Source organism: Trematomus bernacchii, unplaced genomic scaffold (genome assembly GCF_902827165.1).
Source record: "Trematomus bernacchii unplaced genomic scaffold, fTreBer1.1, whole genome shotgun sequence".
Lineage (NCBI taxonomy): Eukaryota > Metazoa > Chordata > Actinopteri > Perciformes > Nototheniidae > Trematomus > Trematomus bernacchii.
Genome location: NW_022987564.1, coordinates 19,464,951 through 19,491,201, shown reverse-complemented (window position 1 = coordinate 19,491,201; position 26,251 = coordinate 19,464,951). Strand labels below are relative to the sequence as shown.

The 26,251-nt window shown below is 40.6% G+C and overlaps 1 protein-coding gene across 9 annotated transcripts in view; it reads right to left on the bottom strand.

Annotated features, from left to right (window-relative positions):
* pleca (plectin a) overlaps positions 1-26,251 on the bottom strand; it is a 116,127-nt gene that overhangs the window by 8,479 nt on the left and 81,397 nt on the right. For 7 of the 9 annotated variants that reach the window (XM_034124995.1, XM_034124997.1, XM_034125002.1 and 4 more), the window contains 29 exons: positions 25,132-25,209; positions 24,896-24,988; positions 21,181-21,347; positions 18,857-18,972; positions 18,609-18,715; positions 18,076-18,195; positions 17,876-17,971; positions 17,185-17,312; positions 16,497-16,590; positions 16,244-16,398; positions 15,222-15,624; positions 14,667-14,744; positions 14,333-14,494; positions 14,140-14,244; positions 12,938-13,033; positions 12,621-12,746; positions 12,286-12,438; positions 11,476-11,630; positions 11,256-11,382; positions 10,205-10,388; positions 10,007-10,027; positions 9,210-9,367; positions 8,525-8,703; positions 8,299-8,437; positions 7,860-8,216; positions 7,387-7,470; positions 7,203-7,307; positions 6,932-7,030; positions 85-3,432 (listed from right to left, as the gene is read on the bottom strand). In XM_034124995.1, coding sequence (XP_033980886.1) covers positions 85-3,432; positions 6,932-7,030; positions 7,203-7,307; positions 7,387-7,470; positions 7,860-8,216; positions 8,299-8,437; positions 8,525-8,703; positions 9,210-9,367; positions 10,007-10,027; positions 10,205-10,388; positions 11,256-11,382; positions 11,476-11,630; positions 12,286-12,438; positions 12,621-12,746; positions 12,938-13,033; positions 14,140-14,244; positions 14,333-14,494; positions 14,667-14,744; positions 15,222-15,624; positions 16,244-16,398; positions 16,497-16,590; positions 17,185-17,312; positions 17,876-17,971; positions 18,076-18,195; positions 18,609-18,715; positions 18,857-18,972; positions 21,181-21,347; positions 24,896-24,988; positions 25,132-25,209 — 7,233 coding nt within the window. The remainder of the gene's footprint in view (positions 1-84; positions 3,433-6,931; positions 7,031-7,202; positions 7,308-7,386; positions 7,471-7,859; positions 8,217-8,298; positions 8,438-8,524; positions 8,704-9,209; positions 9,368-10,006; positions 10,028-10,204; positions 10,389-11,255; positions 11,383-11,475; positions 11,631-12,285; positions 12,439-12,620; positions 12,747-12,937; positions 13,034-14,139; positions 14,245-14,332; positions 14,495-14,666; positions 14,745-15,221; positions 15,625-16,243; positions 16,399-16,496; positions 16,591-17,184; positions 17,313-17,875; positions 17,972-18,075; positions 18,196-18,608; positions 18,716-18,856; positions 18,973-21,180; positions 21,348-24,895; positions 24,989-25,131; positions 25,210-26,251) is intronic. The other 2 variants (XM_034124996.1, XM_034125001.1) reach the window with 1 other exon arrangement.

The following is a 26,251-nucleotide window of genomic DNA, read 5'->3' as shown; positions in this document are numbered from 1 at the left end:
TACATTTGCTTCCACACATACTGTAGTTAGTGTGTTTGATATGACTGACAGATTGACTATCTGTTTTATTTCATGAAGAAATACCTCGTTAGATCTTTTCTGTAGCTCCTCCGCCTCTTTTTTCAGTTTCTCCCTCTCTTTCTCAAGGTCAGCGATGGCTTCCTTCAAGCCATCAGCCTCTCTGGTGCTCTGCAGCCTCTGTGTCTCCAACTTCTGCACAACTGTTTCTGTGCTTTGTTTTTCCGTGTCTTTAAGGCGGGCTTTTGCTTCATCTGCTTGTTTCTTGAATTTCTTCGCCTCGTTTTCAGCTCTTGACTGAGCGTCACTGAGCTCTTTCACCTTCAATTTCAGTGTCTCTGCCTCAGCTGAAACCTCAAGCTGCCTCTTCCGTTCAGCCTCTAATGATTTTTGGAAGCCCTCTGTCTCCTTATCAAGGCGCTGCTGGATCTGCTGTTTGTCCTCTAATAGTTTCTTAGCCTTTTCCTGTGCCTGATCCTTCTGTTTTTGGAGCTCCTGTGCCTCCGCTTTCAGTTTTGTTGCCTCTTGGATTGCCTGCATTTTCTCCTTAAGCATTTTCTCTGCAAGTGCCCGTTGTTCAGCCAAGTTGGACTCTGCAATCTGTCTCTGTCTGGCTGTTTCCTCAGCTTCCACACTTAGTCTGGCAGCCTCTCCTGCCAGGCTCTTCATCTTCCCTGCTTCCTCCGCAAGTACTTTCTGTGTTTTATCTTTGTCTTTCTTCATGAGGCTTCGATTTTGTTCCTCAATCTTGAGCTTAAGTTTAAGAAGCTCATCCATCTGGATTCTAACTTTGGCCAGTTCATCCTCCACCTGTGCCTTTTGCTTGGCGGCATCATTCACTTCCCCTTTGACTCGCTGAAGCTCCTCATCCAACAGAGCTTTTTGCTTATCAGTCTCATCCAGTCTGAGTTTAACTATTGTTAGTTCCTTCTCAACCTGAGACTTCAGCTTAAGAGCTTGTTCTGCTTCTTTTTTGTGCTTGGCCATTTCTGCATCAGCCTGCTTTTTCTGCTTGAGAGCTTCTGCCTCAGCTGCTGCTCGCTTGGATGCCTCCTCCTCTGCTGCTTTCTTCAGTCTTTCTGCCTCTCTTTGAGCGTTGGCCTGTTTCGCAGCTTCGTCCTCTGCACACTTCTTCTGCTTCTCAGCCTCTGCAGCTTTCTGTCGGAGCAAGGCAGCCTCTTTCTCTGCTTTCTCTTTAGCTTTCTCAGCTGCTTGGGCAAGTTGCTTAGCATTTTCAAACTCCTCTTTCATCTTTTGCTGTGCAAGGCTATCTTCCTTATTCTTGCTGAGAACTTCTTGGGCCTTTCGCTCTGCAGAGCTGCATTTCTGCGCCGCCTCTTTGGCCACAATAACCTGCTTCTCTGCCTCTTTTTCAGCCTTTTCTTTTTGTTTATTTGCTTCATCAGCTTTTTTTTTGAGGCGTGCAACTTCCTCCTGGGCGACTTTGCATTGTCGAGCCGCCTCTTCCTCCGCTGCAGTAATCCTCTTCACCTTCTCCTCAGATTCCTTCCTCTTCTTCTCTTCCTCTGCGGCAAGCTTTTTAAGTTTCTCGGCCTCTGCTTCCGCTTTGAGTTTGCTCTTCTGCGTCTCCTCAGCAATAACCTTCAGCTTCTTTAATTCATTCTCCAAGTCAGACTTTCCTTTGGATGCTTTCTCAAAGTTGATCCTGATGATGTGAATTTCTTCTTCAACAATCTTCTTTTGCCTCAGAGTTTCTTCCACGATAGTTCTCTGCCTCACCAGCTCAGAATCAGAGGAGCTCTTTAGGTGAGTGATTTTCTCTTGTATGTCATGTTTATGCTGAGCGGCTTGATCCTCCAGCAGCTTCCTCTGATAAGCTTCGTCCTCAGCTTTTCTTTTCAGTCGTTCGTTTTCTGCTTCCTTAGCTTTCAGAGCGATCTCCGCCTCAGTCCTCAGGCGAGTTGCCTCGTTAATGGCAGCCAGTTTTTCTTTGAGGATTTTCTCAGCCTCCGCTCTCTGCCGGGCTGCCTCTTCCTCAGCAGTCTGCCTCTGCTTCTTCGCCTCTTCAGCGACTGATCTCAGCCTGGTCGCTTCATCAGCAAGTTGTTTCATTTTCAAAGCTTCAGACTCAAGAAGCTGCTTACTCTTTTCTGTGTTGGACATCGTCTTCTTTTCAGCGTCAGTTTTCATCTTCAGAAGAGAATCCATTTCACTTCTGACTTTAGCCAGCTCTTCTTCCAGTTGTTTTCTCTGCTTTTCGGCGGCACTCACCTCCTTTTTCAGACGCTGGAGCTCATTATCCAACAGACCCCTCTGTTGTTCGGCATGGTCAAAGTCAGCCTTCAGTCGAATGCACTCCTGTTCTGCAGAGAGCTTTTGCTGGGCTACTTGTTCTGCAAATGCCTTTTGTTTCTCCAACTCTTTCTCTGCATTATCCTTCTGTTTCAAAGCAGCATCTTCAGCTTTCGCCCTTTTCTTGGCATCCCGCTCTGCTTCGACTTTCTGCCTCTCTGCCTCCTCTTGAGTCTTGCTCTTCTTTTGGGCTTCCTCTTCAGCCTGCAGCCTCAAGCGGAGAGCCTCATTGGCTTTCTGTCTCCATGTTTCAAGCTCTTTCTCTGCCTGCTCCCTGGCTTTCTTCGCTTCCTCTTGTTGTTTCCTGAGTGTCTCAGCTTCCTCCTGCAGCTGGAGGACAGTGCCTTGCTCTTTCTTTAGGGATTCCTCCAGTTTGGTTGCCTTCTCGTTGAATGACATGGAATGAGTTTGCAGCTGTGTCGCAGCACTCTTTTGTGCCACTTCCTCTACTACCTTGATCTGCCTCAGTTTCTCCTCCTCAGCCTGTTTCATGCGTCTCTCTGCCTCCTCGGCTTGCATTTTGAATTTCTGCAGGTCATCCAACGCCTTCTGCTTCTGCTTGGCGGCCTCTTTTTCTGCCTCAGATTTACGTTTCAGCTCGTCTTCTGCATTTTTCTTTTTCTGAGTTTCTTCGACCACCTGCTTGCGGAGCCTTTCTGCGTCCTCCTGAGCAGCTTTCCTGAGCTTCTCCGCCTCAGCTGCCTTGTCTCTGAGCTGCTGTAGCTCCGACTCAGCAGTTTTCTTCTGTTTTATTGTCATCTCTAGCTGGATGCGAATTATGTGGATCTCCTCCTCGATTTTGGTATGACTGACCAGCGCATGCTCAAGCTGCTGACTCTTGGACTTGATCTCCTGCTCTGACAGACTCTTCAGATGATGCAGCTCGTGCTGTATGTTCTGCTTCTGTTGCTCAGCGTCCACGGCAACATCTTGCCTCTTGCTGGCTTCTTCTTTCATCTTCAACTTCAGCTCCTGGGCTTCTTGTTCTGCTTTAATCACAGACTTAGCTTGAGCTTCAGCTAACTGTTTCTGTTTATCTAACTCGGCTTGTATCTCTGCCATCTTTTTCCTCTCCTCTTCTTTTAGTTTTTCAGAAGCTTTCTGTATTAGTAGAAGCAAAAAGGGAGTAAAGGAAATTGAGAAAATGTTAGGTGTTAGACTTCAAAATGACATTTCTGACATGACATTTCATTTTTAAAACATGTAGGTACATGAATATGTAAATACATGAATATGTTAGTTTTTTTTTAACAATAAATACTGTATTGGGAAATGATTGTCAGGTTATTTTAATGTGTGGCACACAGAACGACACTTGACTTCACAGGACAGCACGATACTTCACTTTGCTTTCATGCAGTTGAGGTATTTCAATTTATTTTTTGTTTAATATAAGCTACAATAAAGCCTGGCAATATTTATATATACAGTGTTGTAAAGACTTTTTTTGAGCAATATATAATTAGGTGAATGTAGTCATAATGATTTCATACTCAGTACAAGTTTTGTTAAAATGTGCGGAATGTGTTGCTGCTATAAAATGTTTAATATTTGGGTTTCTAAAAGAACATTCTTGTATAATTCAGTCACTATTTGATACTTAGGGTTATACATGTAGTTGTCTTTCCTTAATCTTTACATTCTTAAATGAACCAGTTGAGCCCCGAGCCTGTTTTTCAGGCCTCAGGCTCGAAAATGACATTCCCAGAACAATTGACTATATCTTCACTTCTAAAGGGGTTACATTAATAATCTTTTTTCTCAAAGCAATGATAAACCTGTGAGTTGGATATAGAAAAGTCAGAATCAATATAGAATTTTTTTTTTTTTAAAGTGGACCTATTATGCTATATTGGAAACCTATATTGTAGGGCCATACCTATACAAAACATGTCTGTGAAGTTTTTTGCTTAAAATACCAAACAGATCCCCCATTGTAGCCATCCCTCATACTGCTCATACCCCTCTTTTGCAGCCCTGTTAGAGAAACGCGGATTTTGGGTCCTTAGCTTGAAAAAAAAATGAAAAAAGAGGAGGCGGAGCTAATGCCTGAACTTCTTAAATTCTGCTGTGATAAAACGCCATCCTGTTCTAAACCATATCAAGGATTATTTCTGAACAGTATGGAGCTCAAATGCTTTTTCTCTTGCAGGTTTATCACAAGGCGAGTTCCTTTTTTTATTTCCTGCTTTTTAAACACATGTGCTCTCCAGTACAGGTTAGCTCTGAGTGTTAGCGAGGCTTGCTAATGTAAACAAAGACGAGATTACGTCTAAAACACGTCAGGCATTGTTTCTGATAGTAACTTTCTGTGGGTCTGCCGCCGATTTGACGTCATATCGGCAGCAAATGTGTATCCACTCGTTGTACCCCCGTTTTTAAAAGATTTGGGTACGGAGGAAAAGAGAGAGGGTTTTATTTTTTGACGCTGCGTGAGTTTCCTGACACACCGGGGACACATATTTATGTATAAAATACATCAAAAAGTGCATTTTGCATGATAGGTCCCCTTTAAAGTAAATTCAGATTGAACATAGTAAAAGTATGTAAATTATAGTGTCCGTCCCAAAAGAAAAATCATTACTTATAGTGAAAACCACCCTTGAATGATGGGATAGTAGACTAAAAGCTTTAGGAATCCAAACTATAACATATAATAAGTACCCTGTATCAAGGTTGATGCAAAACAAGTGACATTTGACCTTTTTAGAACATTTAGAAAAAAAAACACTTCTTTTTTAGACGTTTTGGCTCCGTAAAGCAAATGTTGTTGTTGTTGTTTGTTGTCGTTTCGCCGCGAGTTCTGATCGCTCAGTGATGATACTGATGATATGTCTGGAATCTGTGGAATATCAGCTTGCTAATCGATATCTTGTTTGTGCAGATCCGATAAGTAATAAGGGTATTTTACCTTGAGTTCTGTGCTAAGTGCGTTAGCATTTTTTCGCTCAGGGCTAATTCAGAGCCTTTGTTATTACCCTTTTGTTTCGTTTAGCTAAAAATGGTTAATATTCTCTGAAAGCTGAGTTTCTTCCCGTTAAGTGGGTATGACACATTCATAGTTTGTTAAATATTAAGAAGCCCTCAGATGCTGTTTCTTGCAAGATGTTGCGTTTTGCCCCAGCCCGCGGGGCCGTGGGGTTTAACTGGTTTAAAGCAGCTGATTGAAAAATCATTAAGGATATAAGCAGGAAATAAGGAAGAATAGCATATAGTGATGCAGCAAACACAGCATGATTTGATGTAACACAAAGAAAGCTTGGATTACAATTAAAGTGACCAGACATTAATCCAAGATTAGAGTACATTTAACTCTGACAACAGATAACATCAAGACATGAGTTCTACTCTTTAGAAGTGGGCATTGCATTGTGTTCAAATCAGAAGGTCCAACACTTTAGAAATCTTTCATAATGATCAATAATTCATCTGGTTTAGGATGGTTATTGCTGGTATATTTGCATCAACATCCTCGATTGGTTTGATTTTTAAATCTGAGGTTGAAGCTAAAACAAGTGGTCATTCAGTCGATAAGAAAAATAGTTGTTACTTAACTCAAATGAATTGTTAGTTATCTTAATATATTTCTTTTAAAAGCAGAATAGTGAAAAACATTATCCAATCGCAATTTCTGAATATAAAACATATTTAAAGATGTAACTGCAAATTGTGTTTTGAATAATTTCATAAGTTTTGATTTAATATACTAAAAGATTAATTTAATAATTGTTTTAATTAATCATGATTTGCAGCCCCTAACAGTAATGATAAAAAATACACGTCCTTAAAGCGTGCCTTTTTGTCAGATAATTAAATGAAGACAAAATAATGACATAAACTGGCTTGCACATTTAGATTAAACGTTGACATCTACACTAGTAAGGCACATCATGCTTACAGGAACCTGATGCCAATTGATCAGAGAAACTTCTTAATGAACAATTATGAAAGGTCTCCTAAATGCCCTGAACCTTCCTTTGACTATACAAAAGAGCCCGATGAAAAGACGGATGACATGAACAGAAAGGGTCTTTTTTTATGTTTTGAAATACCTGGTGCTTTGGGGGTAAATTCATCTCTTAAGCGTGCGATTAATACTCATCATGACAAAGCACTGGCAAGCAGATCAAAGGGATCAAACACAATAGAAAGTTAGAAAATGAAAAAAAGGGGGAACAAAGTAAAAGCTAAGGAAGAAAAAAACATATCTAAGAAGGCAGGTAGCCAAACAGAAATCACAAATGTGTGTGATTTCAAGAGGAAATAAAGAAGCAAAGACTTAATCAAGCAGTGTAAAATGTGACTGATGCAGCATGTGTCGTATGTACAGACTATGTGACATGAATTGACTAAATACACATAGAGGAATGAGCGACATGTACTGTAGGGGGGATGTGATGTGTTGACACCGTTTGCTTCACCACTGAAGGCTGGCACTCTGTAAAGAATCTCTGAGAGCACACATTTTGGTATTATTTAATGACAAATGATTTCCCCATACGTCACTCAGTTAACAGGTAGGAGTTGCATTGTTTGTGTTAGAGAGTTCTTTGACAGGAACCTGATGCTGCATGTCTCCAGGGTTAATGTGTGTGTTTACCTCATCGTCCTCCAGGCGGCGCTGCGTCTCTGTGATGAACTTAATGTACTGACTGGTGAGAGTCATCAGCTCACTGTAGCGGGTTCTCAGAGTTACATACTGGAAAAGATGCAGTGTATTTACTTTACACATGTTATATCAATTTGTCTCACTCTTTATAGTACATTTTGTTCCCAGGATTATGTATATAACATTTAAATACTTTTTGTTATGAACAGACAGTCATACTAAACTGAACTTGAGGTGTTTGCTCTTCTCATGTGTGACGTACCTCCTGGATGATGTTATCAGAAGCACAGTCCATTTTGGGTTTCTTTAAAGGAGATGCCATGGGATCCTGGAGGGCTTTGTAAGTCAAAATCTGGAGCTCATAATCCTAAAAAGAGATGGAAAAGGTTAATTGAACCATAACAAAAACCTTAGTTTGTTGTAAAGCTGGAAATATCAGTACACACCTTGACTGAATCGATGTAAGCCTTTGCATTTTTCTGGCAACTGTCAATCTTGTCCTTGTTTTTCTCAATCTCTTCCAGGAGTTTCTGGAAAAATAAATGAAACCATTATAACCAGACAACACTCAAATATTAAAAACATGTTGTTATTGAAATAACAGCGCATTAAAAAATGTTTATGAAGACAGAAGAAAAACCATAGCTACTACTCTAATCATTATGAGACTTCAGTACTCTATTTTTAGATTCTATATTCTCTTAGTCATATCCACAACCGCTAATTCTCAGACTCCTTTAAAATGCAACATAAAATATAGCTAAGACCTAATAAGAAATATAGAAAAAAAACAGTAAAACAATGAAAATTCAGAGTTTCATAGGAATTCAAGACACGGTTAAATGTGTCCCATGAGTGTGGCCACCAGAGGGCATACTGACTTTGCCTCCCTATCCCACACACATGTTCTCAACAATACCTTCTCCTCTGCCAGCTGCTCCCTGAGGGCCTTGCTGCCTCCGATGGGCACAGCCTGGATCTTTTCCTGCCTGTTTCTGGCCTCTCCCAGCCAGTGGATGAGCCACTCGTAGCTCACGTTGTAGGAGTTCATGTGGCGCCCGAGGAGGTCGAGCTCCCGCTGCCTCATGTCCATCTGAGCGAACACGACCTGCCAGCGCTCCAGCAGGCTGCTGACCAGCTGACGGTAATGCTCCAGCTCGGCGTCGCGCTCGCTGTGGATCCTCGTCATCTTGTCGTTGATGGTCGACGCTTTCCTCAGCTCGTCCTGCAGGCGGTCGAATATAACCTGGTCGGCCTCTACTTCGGCACGCATTGACTGTGACGCAAAAAGAACAAGTTATCATCAAGATTATGCAATTCAATATGTAAAATGACTGTCTTTATCAAAAGAAAAATACCTTCAGCTGACTCCGCTGCTCCTCCACCTCCTTCTCATTCTCTGGAACTTTGTTAACATCAAGCAGACGACTCTCGTAAGTCTTCAGCGCGTCTTCTGCTTCTTTAGTGTTCCTGATCACCACGTCAATGGTCTTCAGCCTGTAATCAAGATGTGTTCACATTAATACAAAGGCACACATCCAGCTGTGAAATAACCAGGATGTGCTAGGAGTCACAAAGCCTCACTTGTCCAGGTAGACGGAGGAGAGGCCGTAGACGTGGTCCATCTTCCTCAGCGTGACGTCCAGCTCGGAGCGCAGCATGGGGGCGGAGCTAGTCTGCTGTGGAGAAGCCAGAACCTCCTCCGTCTTCTCAGAGATGGAGTTCAAGTCTTTCTTTAAGCCCTCCAGCTCGGACTGGACTTTCTGTCATTGAGAAAAAGGCAGATGGTTTAGTGACTAATTATTAAAGCTATTTGTTTGCATGTATTATCATCTTTTTTGGTTTAGTTGGGATGTGTTACGAGATATTACAAGAGTTTTAAACATAGTAACTAAGTAAATGAAGCACTACAATGCTAAAAAAACACCTCCACCCTTCAAAGACTGCAAGCACACATTCATATAAACAAAGATTTCTTGTTTATCTATTTTAACATCTATTTATTAACATATATGTACATTTTGTAGATTTATAAATGTTGTTAATATGTATATTTACAGTTAATTAGATCTAAGTAGGGCCTTCTCTTTGCTGCTACTACTGGTTTGATAACTGCTTTTATTTATTTGTTCACATACTTTCACTGCATTGAGAGAAGGGTTAGGGAATTCCATTGTACCTACAGTAGTGTTATGACAATAAAGATATTCTGATTCTAGTAGGAACACTTTAGGTTATTTAGGTTGTTTATTTAAACTCAGTTTTTTACCATTTGCTCTGCAGTCTTCATGGCGCAGGCTTTCAGAGGCTCCTTGTCCACGGGCTGGCGGAGGCGTGTCACTGTTCTGTTCTCACATCCCTCCAGCCTGAGGCGGAGGTCTTTGATCTGCGTCAGGTAAGTCATGCACACCGACTCATCTTGCTCTCCTGGTTGGATTGAAATAGAATATTCATTATTATTCTGCAGAAAATTCCAACTCTGGATTTATAAACCGGTTGTTGATCAAAATCAGATTTTGCATTGCATGTAAGCTTTAGGTTTTAATAACTAGCAATCTGCATACAACATGCCATATTCCAACAGGTACAGTATTAGTTTTTTTTAACAGGATATTTTAAAGAATCATTTGCATTTTGACTTAAAAAATTCAAAAACGTCTATATAGTACTTCAAACACAATAATATGAATATATAATAAGGACTTTAGTACAATAACATACTTTGATTTTTAAATGGATTTATGTCACACTGTACAAAATAAATGTAATTTGACATGTTTGAATGGTCCCATGATTATTCGTCAGAGTGGTTAATTAATCAGTTATTTGATTGAATCATTCAGTGATAAAGATTGTAGATCAGCTGCAGTGAAACCATGCACACAGAGAGGAAGGCAACGGTGAGTGAAGTTAGGAGGGATACCGGGATCAGTGAGGATGATGAATGATGAAGGTGATTTAAGTTAATAAAAAAAGAAATGACGACACAACAGCGTTCACACACATTCCTGATCAGCCAATCAAAAGTTGCGACTGCACATCTGCTACTGTAACTGTGGACCTTACCTGCTCTGGGGGGCACATAGCCTGCAACGTGAATCCAACAGTCAACTTCCACACAAATGACCATCACAAATGTATGAGAACTTATTCAATGAGAAAATGTAAAAAATTAAATAAATGAATAAAGAATGTGCCTTGTCATCCCTCTCAGACCCATGTTGATCATGTTTGGGGACAGGTTGGAAAGTGAACAGTACACACCTTGTTCTGCAGAGCTGACCATGGTGTTGTAGTGCTGGTTGGCTTTGTTGTAGTTGGACTCCACCTGCATGCGGTCCTCCGCCCCGAACGTCTCCGAGTCCTGGCTGTCTCTCAGGAAGTCCTGGTAGTGCAGCTCCAGGTTCCTCAGGGCCAGACGGTACTCCTCCACCCTCAGGGTCTTAAACTGCAAGGGTGCAAGGAAGATGCATGTTATAAACATTGTGAAAACAAAAAATAAATCACAAAAGTCTGTGCCTTTTTATTTAAATCAATCATTTCCAGTACTTTTAGGAATTCTGTATGTGTAGAGCAAATCCTTTTCTCCTTCTCTAGCAAACAATCAACACAAATATATTGTCAATTTGTCCTTTTTAAAAGTCATTTTTGTCTACTTAGTACTTACCAGCTTTCATACTTATTATGCACAAATGAATCTTATTTAATGTAAAAATCTAGGAGGAACAGTAAAACTAGCCTTCATCTGATCCATTCTGTTGTCACATAATGGTTAAATGCTACACATATTATTATAGGAATTCAAAGGATCAGGTATACTGGTACAAATATTCTTTTGAATTGCAAACAAAATTACAATTCTTTTTGACTTTTTCCAGTTTTACTGAATGTGAATCTAACAGTCCAAAATAGTATTTTTACAAGGAACCACAAGCATTTACTTTGCATGTATGAATCAACATCATCCCAACAAATGATGCTTTTTGCAAATGTATGACTTTATATTATAAGATAATCTTTACCTTTATACTTAGCACTGTGATGTCAGAGAATATCCATTTTTTTCCCGTGTAAATTCATGACTTTAATATTGAAAGTTCTGAGTTTTTTGTGTGAAATATTACCCCATTCCCAGCTCAGTGTTTCGATTGTATTTAAAGTATTAAAGTATTTCCTTAAATGGCCCTAATGCACCATTGTACTTTGGTAGCATTTTACATTGATGTTTAATTGAATCAAGTCGCTGTTCTTCAGCCCAACTGCAGTTCCTTAGCATGTTATTCTTTCTCTCATATAGCGTATCCTGTGTCGTTACCATGGTGACGTTCCAGGTTTTGATGATGTGTATGTCTCTCATCAGGTACTGATAGGACAGCATGCTCTTCATGTCCAGGAACATGTTCTGCCACATGGTGTGCAGCCGCTGCAGGTTTCCATCCAGTCTGAGGAAGGGAAGGTGGAGGTTAGCACTCACTGACAAACTGTGCATGTGAATTTAGATTTTTAGGAATCAATACGGGTGAATCTTAGCTCACCCGGCGACACTGTTCACAGCATCCTTATTGGTGGGAGGAACCAGGAAGCAGATGGAGGGAACAGACGACTCGTTGCCTTTATCATTCAGCACCCTCCACTTGTAAGGCTGCGAGTTGTTCAACAGAGCGCACTCGTCTCCTCTGTGGACGGTGATCTGAGAGAGAAACACACCAGTCTGACTGACTTCATCTGCTACTGATATCCCTGTAATGTACTGCTGTTTACTGACAATATATAGCCTTCATTAAAAGTGAACTCATTTATATTCAATCAGGAATTTGGCAAATAAACTTGATTTAACAATTCTTTTTTGTTTTTAAACGTGTTTTCTTAGATTTTTATGCATGCAGCAATTCTGTGCATGTCCCAAAAGAATTATCGGAAATAAGTGTTTAAGAGTTTGGTAATAATACAATTCAAAGGGTAGATGAGTGGAGGGCATGAGGCTTGTAATTGGTTAGAACTTCTTTGATATGCAGTCGAGAACATTTAACAATTTAATCTGTGTCGTCCTTTTATCTTTAATTTAATTATATTTGAGTTATAGTGTTCTTCCTATGTCTTCTGGCAGAATGTGTGTTTATATGAAAAAGAAGCATGGAAAAAAGTGATGCAGGAATAAGTCCTAAACCCCGGAAATAAGACAGCATTTTAACACTTACACGGGCTCCCTTATCTCAAAGTCCCATGCTTGAAAAATCCCATGCCAACTTCCGGGTTGGCATACACAAAGAAGTCATGACTGATGGTTCACAATAAGAACATGAACTGAGTTTTTTTAATAAATGCAAACACCATTCGATGCCTACCTCCATTTGTTTGAAGTCGCATACAGCCTGGATGGGCTGCTTGCCCTTTATGGCGGTGGCGGGGTTACGTGGTTTCAGCTGGATGATGGTCTTGGCTCTTCGCTTCAGGCCTTCCAGGTGGGTTTGGAACTCAGTCAGTTGTTCTTTGTCATCCTGTGAAGTACACAGAGTACAAGAAAGTGTTGACAGAAGAACAAACAGCTATCTCTACTCCATCAAGGACCCTCTTCACCCTTAGATCAACAGATATTGTATATGTTCCCCAGTTGCACTTTTCCACATTATAATAACAGTGTCTTGATGTGTTTGCCATGTAAACAATATCATGAACCCACAGCGGCGTCCTGCAGGAGATCTTCCAGCCGTGTGACTGTGACGGAGCGGTCGCAGGTGTACTTCCTCTTCATCGTGTCCTGCATCTTTTTGATCTTGTCCTCTGCCTCCTTCACGTCAGAGAAAAACTGGACAAGGAAGAAATTGGAAGAGGTTAAGTTGCAGCATTCAGAACTTGCCCAACAAAAAACAGAAAGGTTTGCAACATAAATACTGATGAACAGGTGAGCTTTGACTCTTAATGGATAACCTGACCTCATGTTTGTGCACAGACAGTTTTTAAATGCTGAAGTCCTGCTGTGTAAGTTAGTAAACATACCTGGTAGTATGCAGTGTTTTCTTTCAGGTGGGTTTCTACACAGCAGCACAGCTGCAGGAGCCAACTCCACTGAGTCTGCAGAGCTCCAGTGAAGGCCTGAGGAGGGGGTGTAGAGAGAAACGTGAGGAGGACAAACAATACCAAATGTCAACATTTCAAAATGTCTACAATTTTAGCAAAAGAACAATTTGCTACCACTGCACCATTTGTAGTGCAAAAAGATAGATTTTGGATCTGTGTTAGCCAAACGACTGATACTCCCTAAATGGAATTAAATAATTTCTTCAAAAGACCTTATACTCATTATATTAAATATATTTTGTTATTCTTTTATTATATTTATACAAGAGGCTGTGCAAATAAATGGTATGCTTATTGAAATAATTTATAAATGATGTCAGGGAATAATTTGCCCTACATGTTTACCTTTTGCCCTCTGACGCAGCTGACCAACCTTGAGCAGCTGTTATCTCCCTTAAGGAGGGGCTGCCCTAGCAAGTTCTTGTTGTTACCAGTTTAGGACCGGGCAACTCTCTGTCAGAGATAGTTATTGTTGTGGGACACCTGGAACACATCCTTCTTGGGGTGTAGATGACCCCGAGCCATAAGCGACAACAAATGTGATTCAGTGTCCTCAGCTGTTTAGTCTATCTATTGAAGAATGTTGATTATTACACTCTGAACTAGTTAAAACCTCGAGCTACAGGAGGGTGCTTCAGAATTAATTGTGGCATCTCAACCGGGTGGTCAACTCGTGGTCCGTGACATGTCGTGTGAATTCTCCGGCCGAAGCTCCAAATAAACCGTCGTGTCTCTCTGAGTCCTGTCTCCTATTGCTTCAGAAGTTTCCCCCACACATGATGTAGAACAATTGACCCATATATTATTACATTTCTTTCTTACCACACATCTGGGATTTAAAACCATTTTTTTTGTAATACTATTTACTAAAAGTCTCACTTCCCTTTATCACATTCACATTCATGTAAGAGTGTATAGAATGGAATGTGTTTATAATGACTAAACTGCATAGTATTACTTAAATGGGGATGGGGCTCTGTTGGATATTGTGTCTATCCCACTCTATCTGGGATTTATTATATTAAATATAACTTTAAAGACCAATAAAACTACAATTGAATATGGTAATTTAGGCTGTAGTAGTCAAGCTATCTAAATCTAAATAAATATAATAATCGTACCTCTACAGTCTTCCTGGCTGGGTGTCCGTCCCTCAGCAGTTTGTCTCCTGTTGCCTGGACGACGTTCACCTTCTTCTCCCTGAGCTCCAAGTCTCTCATTAGACCCTGGAACAAAGAGGGAAGAAAACTCAGAAGGACAGCACTAGAAAGGTCTGTGAGTAAACCTCATTAGAGCATCACGCTGTTCTGTTACCGAGTAGTTGTCTTTCTTGGCCGTCATGTTGGTGTTGCGTTCGCTCCAGTCGTAGTTCACCTCCTCCTCCTCCTTCTCATTCAGCCACATCAGCTCTTTGGTGGCAGCGATGACGAAGGCGTGCAGCTGGTCCAGGGAGTGCAGACGGGCCTTAGACGCGTTCTGCAAGAGAGGACCAAACAATATGAGGCAATATGAGGGACAGAAAGACAGAGGAGACATCATGGCTTTAGGAAAGCTCCATTTCTACTGGCTGCTGAACAACAAATATGAAAGTCTATCCAAGATTTCTGCATCTTTTTGTATGAATTTTATTGCATTTTTTGTTACTTACCAGGAGCTTGCCATACTGCAGCTCCAGTTTTCCCAGATAGTCGCGATAGGCAGCTTTACTGGCAGGTGAGATCTGACTCTGGAACAGGGAGAGGAAATAAGAAATGTTAAAAATAGGTCAGTCAAAGTAGCAATAATTGTATATATATTGTATATATTTCTATTAGGTTGATCTGTTAAAAATGAACTGTGTTTGTAGAGTTCTCTACACAATAGCAGCACAATAACTGTATATTATACAAACCTACAAAGAAACTAAATAAATAAATGGATGATGGTTAAGTAAAAGAAAAACATAAAATAAAATAATAACAATAAATCCTCATATAAAATAAAAGGAAAATACAAATGTAAATGGTTCCACTTGCCAATATGAGTCCAGAAAATCAATGCTACTAGCATGGATGATTGTCAGATTTACTCCTTCATTTATAAAAGTATCTAAGGTTTGAGTAGAGATTCTTTGACATTTCTTGAAGCTTCTTTACCTCCCCAGATAAAATACCTCTCTGCTCTATCTGAAACATCTCCTCATGTTTATGTCAGCAGTCTGTACCTCATCGGCCTTGGCCCTCTGGATCTTGGAGTGGAACTCCTCCACGGACTGGTGCAGGCCGCGGTGGCTGCCCAGCTGGGACTCCACGGTGGGCAGGTCTGAGCCCCACTGCCCGTCATCCACCCGCCGCTGGTTCTCCTCCACCCAGCCCAGAAGATCTTGGATGTAGCGCATGGTGACTTCATCCAGCTCGGGCCTCACCCTCATGGGGGCCTGCTGCAGGGTGGTGACCTGGGCGGTATGGATCTGAGTCATGGGGATCTGGGAGGTGTGGATCTGAGTCATGGGGATCTGGGAGGTGTGGATCTGGGTCATGGGGATCTGGGAGGTGGTGATGCCGGACTTCAGGCGCAGGTTGTACTCGCTGCGGAGGTTCACCAGCCTCTCGTGGAGACGATACACCCTGGAGCCGGGAAAAAATACAGAATGTCAATTTATTCATTAATTAGTCCACAGGAAATACATTTGATGATGAAATAAATGTCTTTACAACAACAACAAAATGTCTCTGTTTTATATAGCATTTATTGTTGGGCTTTAGACTGTTGGTTCTGGACATTTCACCAGTGATATATTATTGATTCAACCATAAGTAATTCATAAAAAACATGTAAATGAGTTGATGAATAGAGTTCTGCAGGAATGAAGTGTTTTTGTAGATCAACACGGATTTGAACAGTTTCCTTGTTCTTGACAAAAAATCCAAAATAACTCTTTTATTTGATCTGGATTATTTAGCAACAAACTCCACCTACAGTATGTCACACGAGTCTAACGTCACCACCGCTAAGCTAAAGGCGGACTGATGTAAGGACGTTTAATGTCCCGAACAAACTCTAAGGTCTCATCAAAACACTTGTAAACAAACAACTTTCTTTTGAGACACGTGAAAACTTTTAGATTTAAAAGAAAGGTATTAATAGAACCCATTACTGAAGCACTATAGTGATAACAACATGATTAATTAGTTGTCCTCATGTCAAAGGTTAATCATTTGCAATGATATAAGCTAAGCTAGTCACCTGCGATACATCTGTTCAGCCTGAAGGTGGCGCCCGTCTTTGAGCAGCTGAACGTCATTGAAGAGGAAGCGGATCATTCCTTCTGCTTTCTCCAGATCTGCCTCCATCTCTGCGGTGTGCTGAGCAGGTTTCCCTGAGTTCATCATCCTCATGTCCTGCAGCACAGACACAGGTTACAGCTCTGCATGTGGTCCAAATCTTTTTTTTTTTTACTCTTATATATTTTGGTCTGTCACAGATGTTTGTGTCTCACCATCTGCAGCAGAGTCTCCACCTGGTTCAGCTGCTCCTCACACACCCCCGACTCCATCTGGACCTTACTGACGACCCTCTGGAGTTGCTCCAGCCTGCAGAGGGAGGGAAGGGAGGACAAAGGTCAAACACATTTTATAAAAGGTAGACTATTTACACATTTCAGCCTAATGTGAAGTGATTTATTACAATACATGGACAAAGTAACAAATAAAGAAATGCACTTACTCTGTCTTTGGGCGCAATATATGCTTTAACGCGTATCCCTGATTCATGAAAGCCATGTTAGAGCTCTGTCTGTCCACTAAAGTAAAGATGAGGTTTTAAAAACTCTCCACAGAACCCAAACAAAAAGCTACGCCCTGGCAATCTTGTGATTAAACAGACAAATGTATTAGTGACTATCAGATGACCATATTATTGCGAGGTTTCCGTGGCGATGAGGCGGTTGTCATGTGTTGGTCCTAATATGATTTTTACTTTCCATCCCACAAACTCAGTTTCATCTCTTCTTTTTCTTTTTTTGCCGAAGTGGACTTTTTCTTAAGGAAATGAGTCATCCTCACACAGTAAGCGGTTGTGTAGTGATTCATTTCTCATCGTTTTTTATATTTCTTGTGGTTTTTAAATGTGAGGTTTTGTTTTGGCAACATAGCATGTGATGAGGTTTGGGCCGTGGTGTTACTCACCTCTCAAATTCTTTCCTGAGGAGACGCTCTCTCTCCAGGATGGCGACGTGCAGACGACCCCATTCCTTCTCCACGTCGAAGGGGTGGTAACTGGGAGGCACTTTGACAAGACCGGCCTGAACTGCACCCTGAAGAGTATGACACAGATTAGCTGAAACTGACTAACTGTTATTTTTAATTATCAATTAATAATTTTATCATATTGTTCACAAAATGTCAGAAAAAAAATCAATATCAATTCTCATATAGTATACTTTTGTGGTGATACATCAACAGAATAACTCTGACGGTCCTTGGAGTACTAATGTAAAAATAAAAAACTAAGCTTCAAAAAGTGGTATCTCATCAAATTAAAATGTCTCTAAAAGTCTCTTTAACATAAAAAAGTCATAGGTACAGTAGAGCATATGGAGCCCACATTTTTTTTATCAGTTATGAGAGTTTTGGGCACTTGGAAAAGGTTGTATAGATAGATTCCATAGCACCCCTTTTTAAAAATAAATAGATAATTATGGCTTTTCCATGTAGGTGCAGGTCTTATTCTGTAAATGGCAGTGAAAAACAAGGCTGCACTATAACACATAGAATAATAATTCACCCTGCACCTGCTTGTCTGAGCATGTTCAGCACATACTGCAAACACGGCTATACTTAAACATGCCTATGTAGTGTAGCTGCTGATGGAACTCACTTCAAAAGATTTGAAGATGTGTTTGGAGCGGTTCTTATCAGACTCTTTCGCAGGAAGCTCTGTTTCCTTAAACTTCAGAAACTGACGCCAAAGAACCTGCAAATAAAAGAGATGAATGAGAACGCTTCATTGGCACTGTCATCGTGTCATTTCGCTGTTCAAAAATGTTTCTTTAGGTCTTAACGCCCAGACCCCCTCACCTCAATCTCCTCGTAGCTGTTGGGGAACTTCCTCTCATCGAACACCATGATGTGATGTCTGATCCACTGCAGCAGCATGGTGACCAGCTCATAATACTCCTGCCAACGCAGCTCCAGCTCCTGCAACACACAGACAATTTACAAATATTTTATTTATTACACAGCATTTCTGAAGCTATTGTTGTTGTGACACATTCTTTCAACACATCTTCTTCGTAAAGGGATTATAAACCTAATACTGTAATGTCTTTATACTGTCATGGCTTAAAGGCTGACTGTACTTACATTTTGTGTTTCATGGTGATGATGCTAATAGATATAAAATAAGGAAATATGGTCATATGTACTTGTTAATCCACATTGCTTTGATACACTTGGACCCTTGATCAATGGCATTTAAGCTATGCTTAAAATATTGATATTACTAAGAATATATCTTTCATAAGTTCATAGTTTCCTTCTCTCTGGTGTGAAATATCTTTGCAGTGATTTAGAGGAAAGAAGAACTGACGATGAGGAAGAGGAGGACTCACGTTGGCTTTGACACCCTCCTGAACGTCTGGTACCCTGGGCATGGCATCGTACAGAGAGGAGACATATGTAATGATGGATTTCTCATCAGGGTGAAGCACATCAACATCTGCAGAGGGAGGGAATAACAATGTTTTTAAAAAAATGGTTACTTATTTTTAACTGGAAGCTGAAAAAGCAATTCACACAGGCTCTAATATTCCCTGAGTAGAGGCTTTCAGGGAGGTATTGAACATGTGACTGCTCTCACCCTCGGGGTCCAGCAGTCTGGTGACGCCTAGGTCTCTCTCGGCCACGCTGAAGGCCTGCTCCAGATTCTCCTGGTTGGACTGCCGGTACACTTTACCCATGTCAATCAGAGTGGGCCTGCGGGCGAAAAACAGCAAAAGAGGGTAAGTGGAGATAGGTTGTTACACAGTTACTGTCAGTCAAGTCTTTTTCTTTGACAGTTGAAAATGTCGGCGAAAGATATACTTAATTACAGTCCGGCATCCTCCCATACCTCTATGTTTTTGCAATTTTTATCTTCTACCCCACAGCAGAAATTCCATTTTGACGGCTGCCAGGTAAAACATAAATTAGATGTGGCTTATTTCATATTTGATGTTGCTTGAGGCCCTTTGGTCATGAGTAGTATGCACCTGATTCCAGAGAGGGCAAGCAAAAACAGGAGTCCTCACTGCCAGAAATCTTAAAATTCCTCCATCTTTTGATACAAAAGGAAACAGACACCTTGCCTTTGAGTGCACTTTGCCACGAAGGTAACTGCTTGATAACATGTAGGCACAGGCTCAGAGGATAAAAATGCATATCATGCCTACAGATAGCAAAGATAACATTCAGGATGTAGAGGAAGTTCTGCACATTTAAGTCTGAGTAACAATGCCAGTAAATATACAACTTTTTTTTTTCTTTCAGTTTATCTACAATCAGTAAACAGTACCAGCTACCTCATCAATGTTATATGATCACTTACAAAATATATACTGCTATTTTTTACCATGGTGTTTTTTTACTTATTGTGTTGTGTACGTCTATTCTCTTTCCTTTATCTGCACTATACCTCTGCTGTTGTAATCATGTACATTTCCCGGTTGCGGGACCAATAAATACATTCTGATTCTGATTAAAAAGCACCAAATGATCCATACACTTGCATAACTCTCTGGATGTAGTATTCTTTGTGTGGCCGGGGGGGTTTCTGCTCCACAAAGCAGGCCTGTCTGTAGGACAGTCTGTCCCTGCTCAGGTGCCCCATGTGAGGCTCTGAGTCATGCTCCTCGCTCTGGGAGCCTCGACTGGAGCGGGTCCCAAGGCCGGCGGAGCCTCTGCCCGAGTCAAAAGAGTTCTCGCTGGGTATGTCTTCGCACAGCATCACCACCCGATCCTCCAGGTCACTGACGGAGCCCGCCGTGCTGCTGGAGGCGCTGTTCAAACGCCTCTTCGATGAAAACCTCCTCTTGAGTTTCAACATTGTAGCAGCGCAAAAGTTTCCTTGCAAATGCAGTTGAAATTGTGAAAAAAAAAGGTTTTCTGAGGAATATCGACTGTATCTTGTGCTGCTTGCTCCTGATTACATCCTGAGGTTCCTCTCTGCAGCTGCTCAGTCTCTGCTCGTCCTGCTCCTCCTCCACCCAGAGACACTCTCAGGCAGAGCAGTGAGCGTACCTGTGTTTTGCTGCAACCTGCCAAGCCTCCAGTGAGCTTACCTCCAGGGCAACCTTTCCTCAAATGAGTGTAATGCAACCACAAATGCCAAAGAACGCTTTCTCTTTTCACACTTAATGATGCCAGCTTAGGCTGTACATGTTTTTTGTGTAGTGTGGTGGAGAGCCATCCTGCAGGGCTTGTCTGTGTTTGCAGGTGCAAAGACTAAGAGTGGCGCTCCTACCAAAATATATGGTTTGAGTGTTAAATCGTGAAATACTGCAGGCTTGGAGGGCGGCTGATTATAGTTTATTTATGTTGGCGGCTAGATTTAATTAAGTTGCAATGGATCTTTAAGAGTAAATTAAACATTTAACAGCCGAAAAAAGCTTTTCGCACCGGAATTGATATGCAATTACAAAAGCAATGAAAGACTGAGCTGTAGAGTTAAGGTCTGAGTTAGCATTTATCTTGATGTTTGATTTACAATAACCAACCAAATTTGTCCTGACAAGTCAGGTGTGCCTCTGTAAAATGAAATACCAACAGCAATCAATAATAAAAGGTACCGCAACATGAATTGCAAGAAAAAGGTCACAGAGAAGACCTTTAAAATGTATGTACATTTCATATCCTACGGTGATAAAGGATTCCAAGCCCAGACAAGCTTCTCCAACCAGAAATCATTTTCCATGGATTGGAATGCAATGAATCTCCATGGCATCCCTTTCTTAGATGACCCTTTTGTGTCACTGTCGTAATACAGGTAGGTGTAATACCATTTTGTAATATATAAAATATTATTGCTGTTTATGCATCAGATCTATATTCAATTCTAAGTATTGCCCCTTAGGGTAATTTTTCTTTCTAAGACATCCAAGTGCATATTTTATCTTAGAGCCACTCTATCCTCCATCAGTGCCTCACCTGTGTTTGTGTATGATGGCGTTGAACAGCTTGCCGTCCCTCCAGCCTGTGGTGAAGTTGTCGCAGCGCAGACCCTGGTATCCCTCCACCATCCTCTGAGACCAGAGCAGCAGCTTCTCTTTGGCCGTCATGTCGTCCGACTGGCCGTTCACCTGGATGTCTGAGATCTGGAGGGGAGAAGTTACAAGAAGTCAGTAGTGATAGTAAACTTCATGTCTTTAAAAAGAAGCTTGCAGTGTAGCTCTTATTAGCTGCCTTTGAGGGAGGACAGCACGACAGGTTGTGTTGACATCTAGCTCTTGATCCTTTTTGAATGATTTTTTCCTTCCTGTGTTTATTGACTTCCGATGGTTTTAAATTGTCATTTATTTTGTTATCAATCACAAAGTTATGTGTGACTTATGTTATTTATGACCTGGAAAGGGGGGGTGTAGTATTGTTTTTATTTTTGTTTTGTTAAGAACGTTATGTTACCTTTTCTGTATAAAAAGTACTATATAAATAATGTTTGATTTAATTTGATGATTTTTTAATTGTAAGGCAAAAATCTTCCAAATGAGTGTAAAGTCATCAGAATCACGAACATGAGTTTTTCTTAACCATCGTGTCAGAATATTTGACTATATTACATATATATCCGCCGTAGGAGATTTTTTGATGGGTCGATCCCTTTGTTTGTTTCCTTTTTAGCACAATAAAGGACTGGCATGATTGTCAGGAAACGAGGTGGAAGGGTGCAGCATTGGGAAGAACTCCATATTTTCATCATCGTTAACATTGCAGGATTAAACAGTGTTGCATTCGTGTGATGTCGGAAATATTGCTGAAAGTAGTTCCACAGTGGGAAAACGCTGGTAAATGCTTCACAATTCGGAACAATAATCGTTGATATATAGATATTGATGTGAACTTTAACGACTCTAACTCCTGTACACCAAAGCTGGAAGAACTACTTTCAGTTAAGAAACAGTTTGCATGGTGAAATGACTTTTCTCTCCCTTGCACATGACTTTCCGTTACTTTGATATTCCTGTATTGAATATGATTGAAGTGTTTGTTGAAGGGCAGGAAAACGTATTTTCCAGTTTGCCCGCTGATTTGTTCCAGATTCGACATGAGTCACATTTCAAACCTCAAATACCAAGCAGCACTTTAACTTGGAGGCCAAAGAAACAAAAAACTCACTGTTTTGGAGAGAAACACAAGTTCTTTTCCAGCAACACGTCAATGAGTCACTGATCATACCGTTATAATGTATACATTTCCAAACAAAAACAACCTCACTAAATAAAAGGCTGCTGAAAATGAATGTTGGACTGTGTAGCAGAACCTCCACAGGCAAATTGCTATTCTTTAGGAGCTGCGAGGCTTGGCTCTGAGTCACAAGAACACACTATGAAAAAAGATCTCCCAACAATATAACTTTTGTTTTAAAGTTATATTGTAGTTTTAAGTGAATAAAAGATGATATAAACATTTTGAATCAACACAGACGGATATTAGCTAATAGCTAAATCTGGAATGAATTATCTCTTCTCTTTTTGAGATACTTTATAACCCCCGTTTAAAAAGACATAATAATACTAATTTAAGGTAAATCCCAGCATTGTGTTGGCACTGAGGGACATCACAAATAATGCAGCTGTTTGACTGGATGTTTTGTATTTTGCATGAATCCATCACCCTGTAGTGGCTGTCTGGCCCATATCTATAATGAGACATGCAAACAGTACTTATGAAAAGGCCTTGGAGTTCCTTCTGTCTGCATGTAGCTCCAGATGGGCGGTGTTCTCTATAAAACTAGGCACATGTCGTAAAAAGTTGCAAGAACAATTCCAGGAAACATTTGAATAGTTATTTGTTGTTTTTTTTACTTTGCAATTTCAATTGTGAGCACAAACCCAGTGACCTGTGTCTCCAATCATTCCAACAGTTTGTCTTTGATGTCTCTTATTTGGGATTTGTATTCACATATAAAGACATGAAATCATACAGAAAGTATAATACAATTGCTGTAAATAAGCTGCATATTATGCATTAAGTGAAGGTTGCATTTAATGTTGTGATAAATGTCAGAGTTTCTTACTTAAGAAGTGTGGTTTTCATTACCATAATATACTATTCTCAGAGTTTTTCGGTGAGTCATAGCAGAACTAAGATTTTTTTTTTGCAGGAAAAGCTGCTGGAGGGAAAAAAGAAGACATCTCTTCCTTCTGCTTTTTTCCTTTCAGAAGGGAAACCCTGGTGCTCAGCGTGGACGTGGGCACCGAGTGACTCAGACTGGAAACAGGACCTCCGCCCTCGCAGATTTTCTAAAAAAAGTGATTAGAGAATCCCAACTCTGTCACGCAGCAGGCCCATTATTTATACTGGTCACCTGTGTGTGAGTAAACTGTTACCTGCACCTGGGGAGCAGAGAGGAAATTCACCATTGTTTGTGAAAGCTAGGATGTTCCAAAACAAAATGGGTATGGGAACGTACAATGAATAGCTGACTGGTGACTCAGTACATTTAAACGGAAATGTTTCTTTTATTGCTTGAATGGGATTTATGTTTAGTTAGATATCGGGGAATAGTTCACTTTTGTAACCATATAAATAGCTGGAAATCTGTTTTTCTCTAAAGCGTTTTGAGTTTTTCCATGTGTCACGCCCACGTCCTCTTCCAGCTTTCTCGTGGGAATGACTGAGTCACACTGGATGGAAAAAATGAATCCCACACCAACATCAAAACCATCATACCGATTATAGCATCAAAGAATCTCCATGCACTCCCACTGTTTTCCCCCTAAATCTTCCAAATACGCCTCTTCAACATGAGGAACACATCTGCTCATTGACAAATGCTTTCCTCAAATGTGCCATAGGTGGTGTTAAGAATTTTAAATTGTTTACATTTGAGATCCGGATAAAAGGAAACCCCTTTATCTAGATTGTAAGACTGTAAGCCGCACAGAACCGAGGAAAGAGTCATACAAGACTTCAAAACTGACTGAGCACAGTTCTTTCAGAATGAATGAATAGCTTTTTTTCAGTGTTTAGTCTTCGTGCTCTCAAGGACAGGGGAAGCGGTGGTATTTGTGTATAAAAGTGCAAAATGCTGCCAAAGGTTCAATAAAGTCCATTTGGAAGTGATTGGCTGTTGGACTCCACTGTGCTCAAACTGCTGTGTCAACATCGGGATGAAGTGGGGCTGATGATTGAAGCTAAAAGAGGGAACGGCACTCAGATTTATTTGACCGTGCTGCGGAAGAACTCTAATTATAATGTAATTAAAGCAAATTGTATGAAACGCATTGTACTCGCACGGTGGAAGGATTTTTCGTATGCAAAAACTGTACAGTTTAAAACATAAACACCAAATGTAGTTTAGGAAATGTGAGTAAGTCCACTTAAATACATGCAGATTGGAGGTTAATGCAATTTATATGATGACAGATTTTTGTGTCCAATATTTGATGAGCTAGTTCCTCCACTGACTTAAAGGGGCAGTGGAGGAAACTTCGGGATGTTTGCCTTTGCAGACCATTTACATGCACAAAAACCTATATAACACACTACAGGGAAGGGAACACCCCAAAAGCATGGCAGGGCCCCTTTAACTGAAGCAATTTATAGCTACATTTGTTACACTCATTTCTGTACTGGCTAATGTGTATTGCCTTAAAAACAGCCATTTATAGCTAAACATGCCTTTAAAAGTGCTAGACATTACCTGGAAGTGAAGGATGATGGTCCATATCAGCCCCAAGGTCAGCTTTGGGTTTCCATCTGCAATGTCATCATTCCTGATGTTGACCAGTTTGACCTGAAAGGACACCAATTCAACCTAATGGTCAGTCTTATGGTTTATTTAAACTGAGAAGAATTAGAAGACATAAGGAAAACAGTCAAATAGAAATGCTCTTTTGATAAAAAAAACTTGTACTGGAAATGTCATTATTTACCGACCTGTCTGTGTTTGAGGAAGTCCAGGGCGATCTGTACATTCTGCAGCTTGTGGAAGCGCATACGACCTTTCTCTCGTGGCTGCAAGAGACGAGAGGACACCAAACATGAGGAGGAGGGAGCACATGACTAAAGATGAATAAACAGCAAGGCCCCATGACTGAAGAACAGGTGTTTCAGTGTCCAGGAACACCTTTTTGTGCTTACAACAATATCTATTCTACTGGAGAACAACAAAAACATTTAACAGTCATGGCCACAACTTCAAAATTCAACTTTAGCAAATTTGAAGTGAGATTCAAATTCGGCGTGATTGTGATCAAAGCGTCTGGTCAGACCAGATCTGACCCTGATGTGCATTCAACAAAGCAGCCAGGATGCCTGCAGGTGAGAGCATGATGATGAATGATACACAATCTCAGTGATTCCCCCGATCATCAGTCACAATCTTCATTTCCTCTGAGGCCTACAATAACACTTTGAAAATAAAAATAGTTGATTCATTACAATAAAAACACCTTTTACACCTTATAGTAGTTAGCATTTTACCACTTCTGTTCCCCTCATCTCGAAGTCAATTATTTAACAGGTTTTTGGTTAAATACCTGAAATAAGGTCTTTGGTTAACAAAAGCTTAACAGATCACTATCTGTTCTGCAACATACAATACATCTGTAGATACCCAACTGGAGAACGTCCAAAGCTTCTATGCATCTTTAGAACGACAGTTGCTAACAAGTGGCTAACTGAGTCAGCGAACATTAGCCGCCTTTAGCTTAGCGGTGGTAACGTGAAATCATGTGAATGTCATGTAGTCCGTCTATAGCCTAACGTTTTACTGGGGATTGCAATTATGTGGAGATAATCCTGCTGAACAAAACGTGTAAGTATCATAAATGTGTGTTTGTCAAAGATCTTATTTTCTGCACTATTCCAAAATGCAATAAAACAATCCGATTGCTTTTTGTTGAGGGAGCCCTTGTAATGATGACCACTTTAACTGGAGCACAATGCATAAAAGCATCTACGGTTTCTAAACCTACCCAGAATGAGACAGTGACCCCAGCATTGATGGCCATGACATGCATTGGTGCTCCACATTTGAAGCTTCAAGTCCATAAGA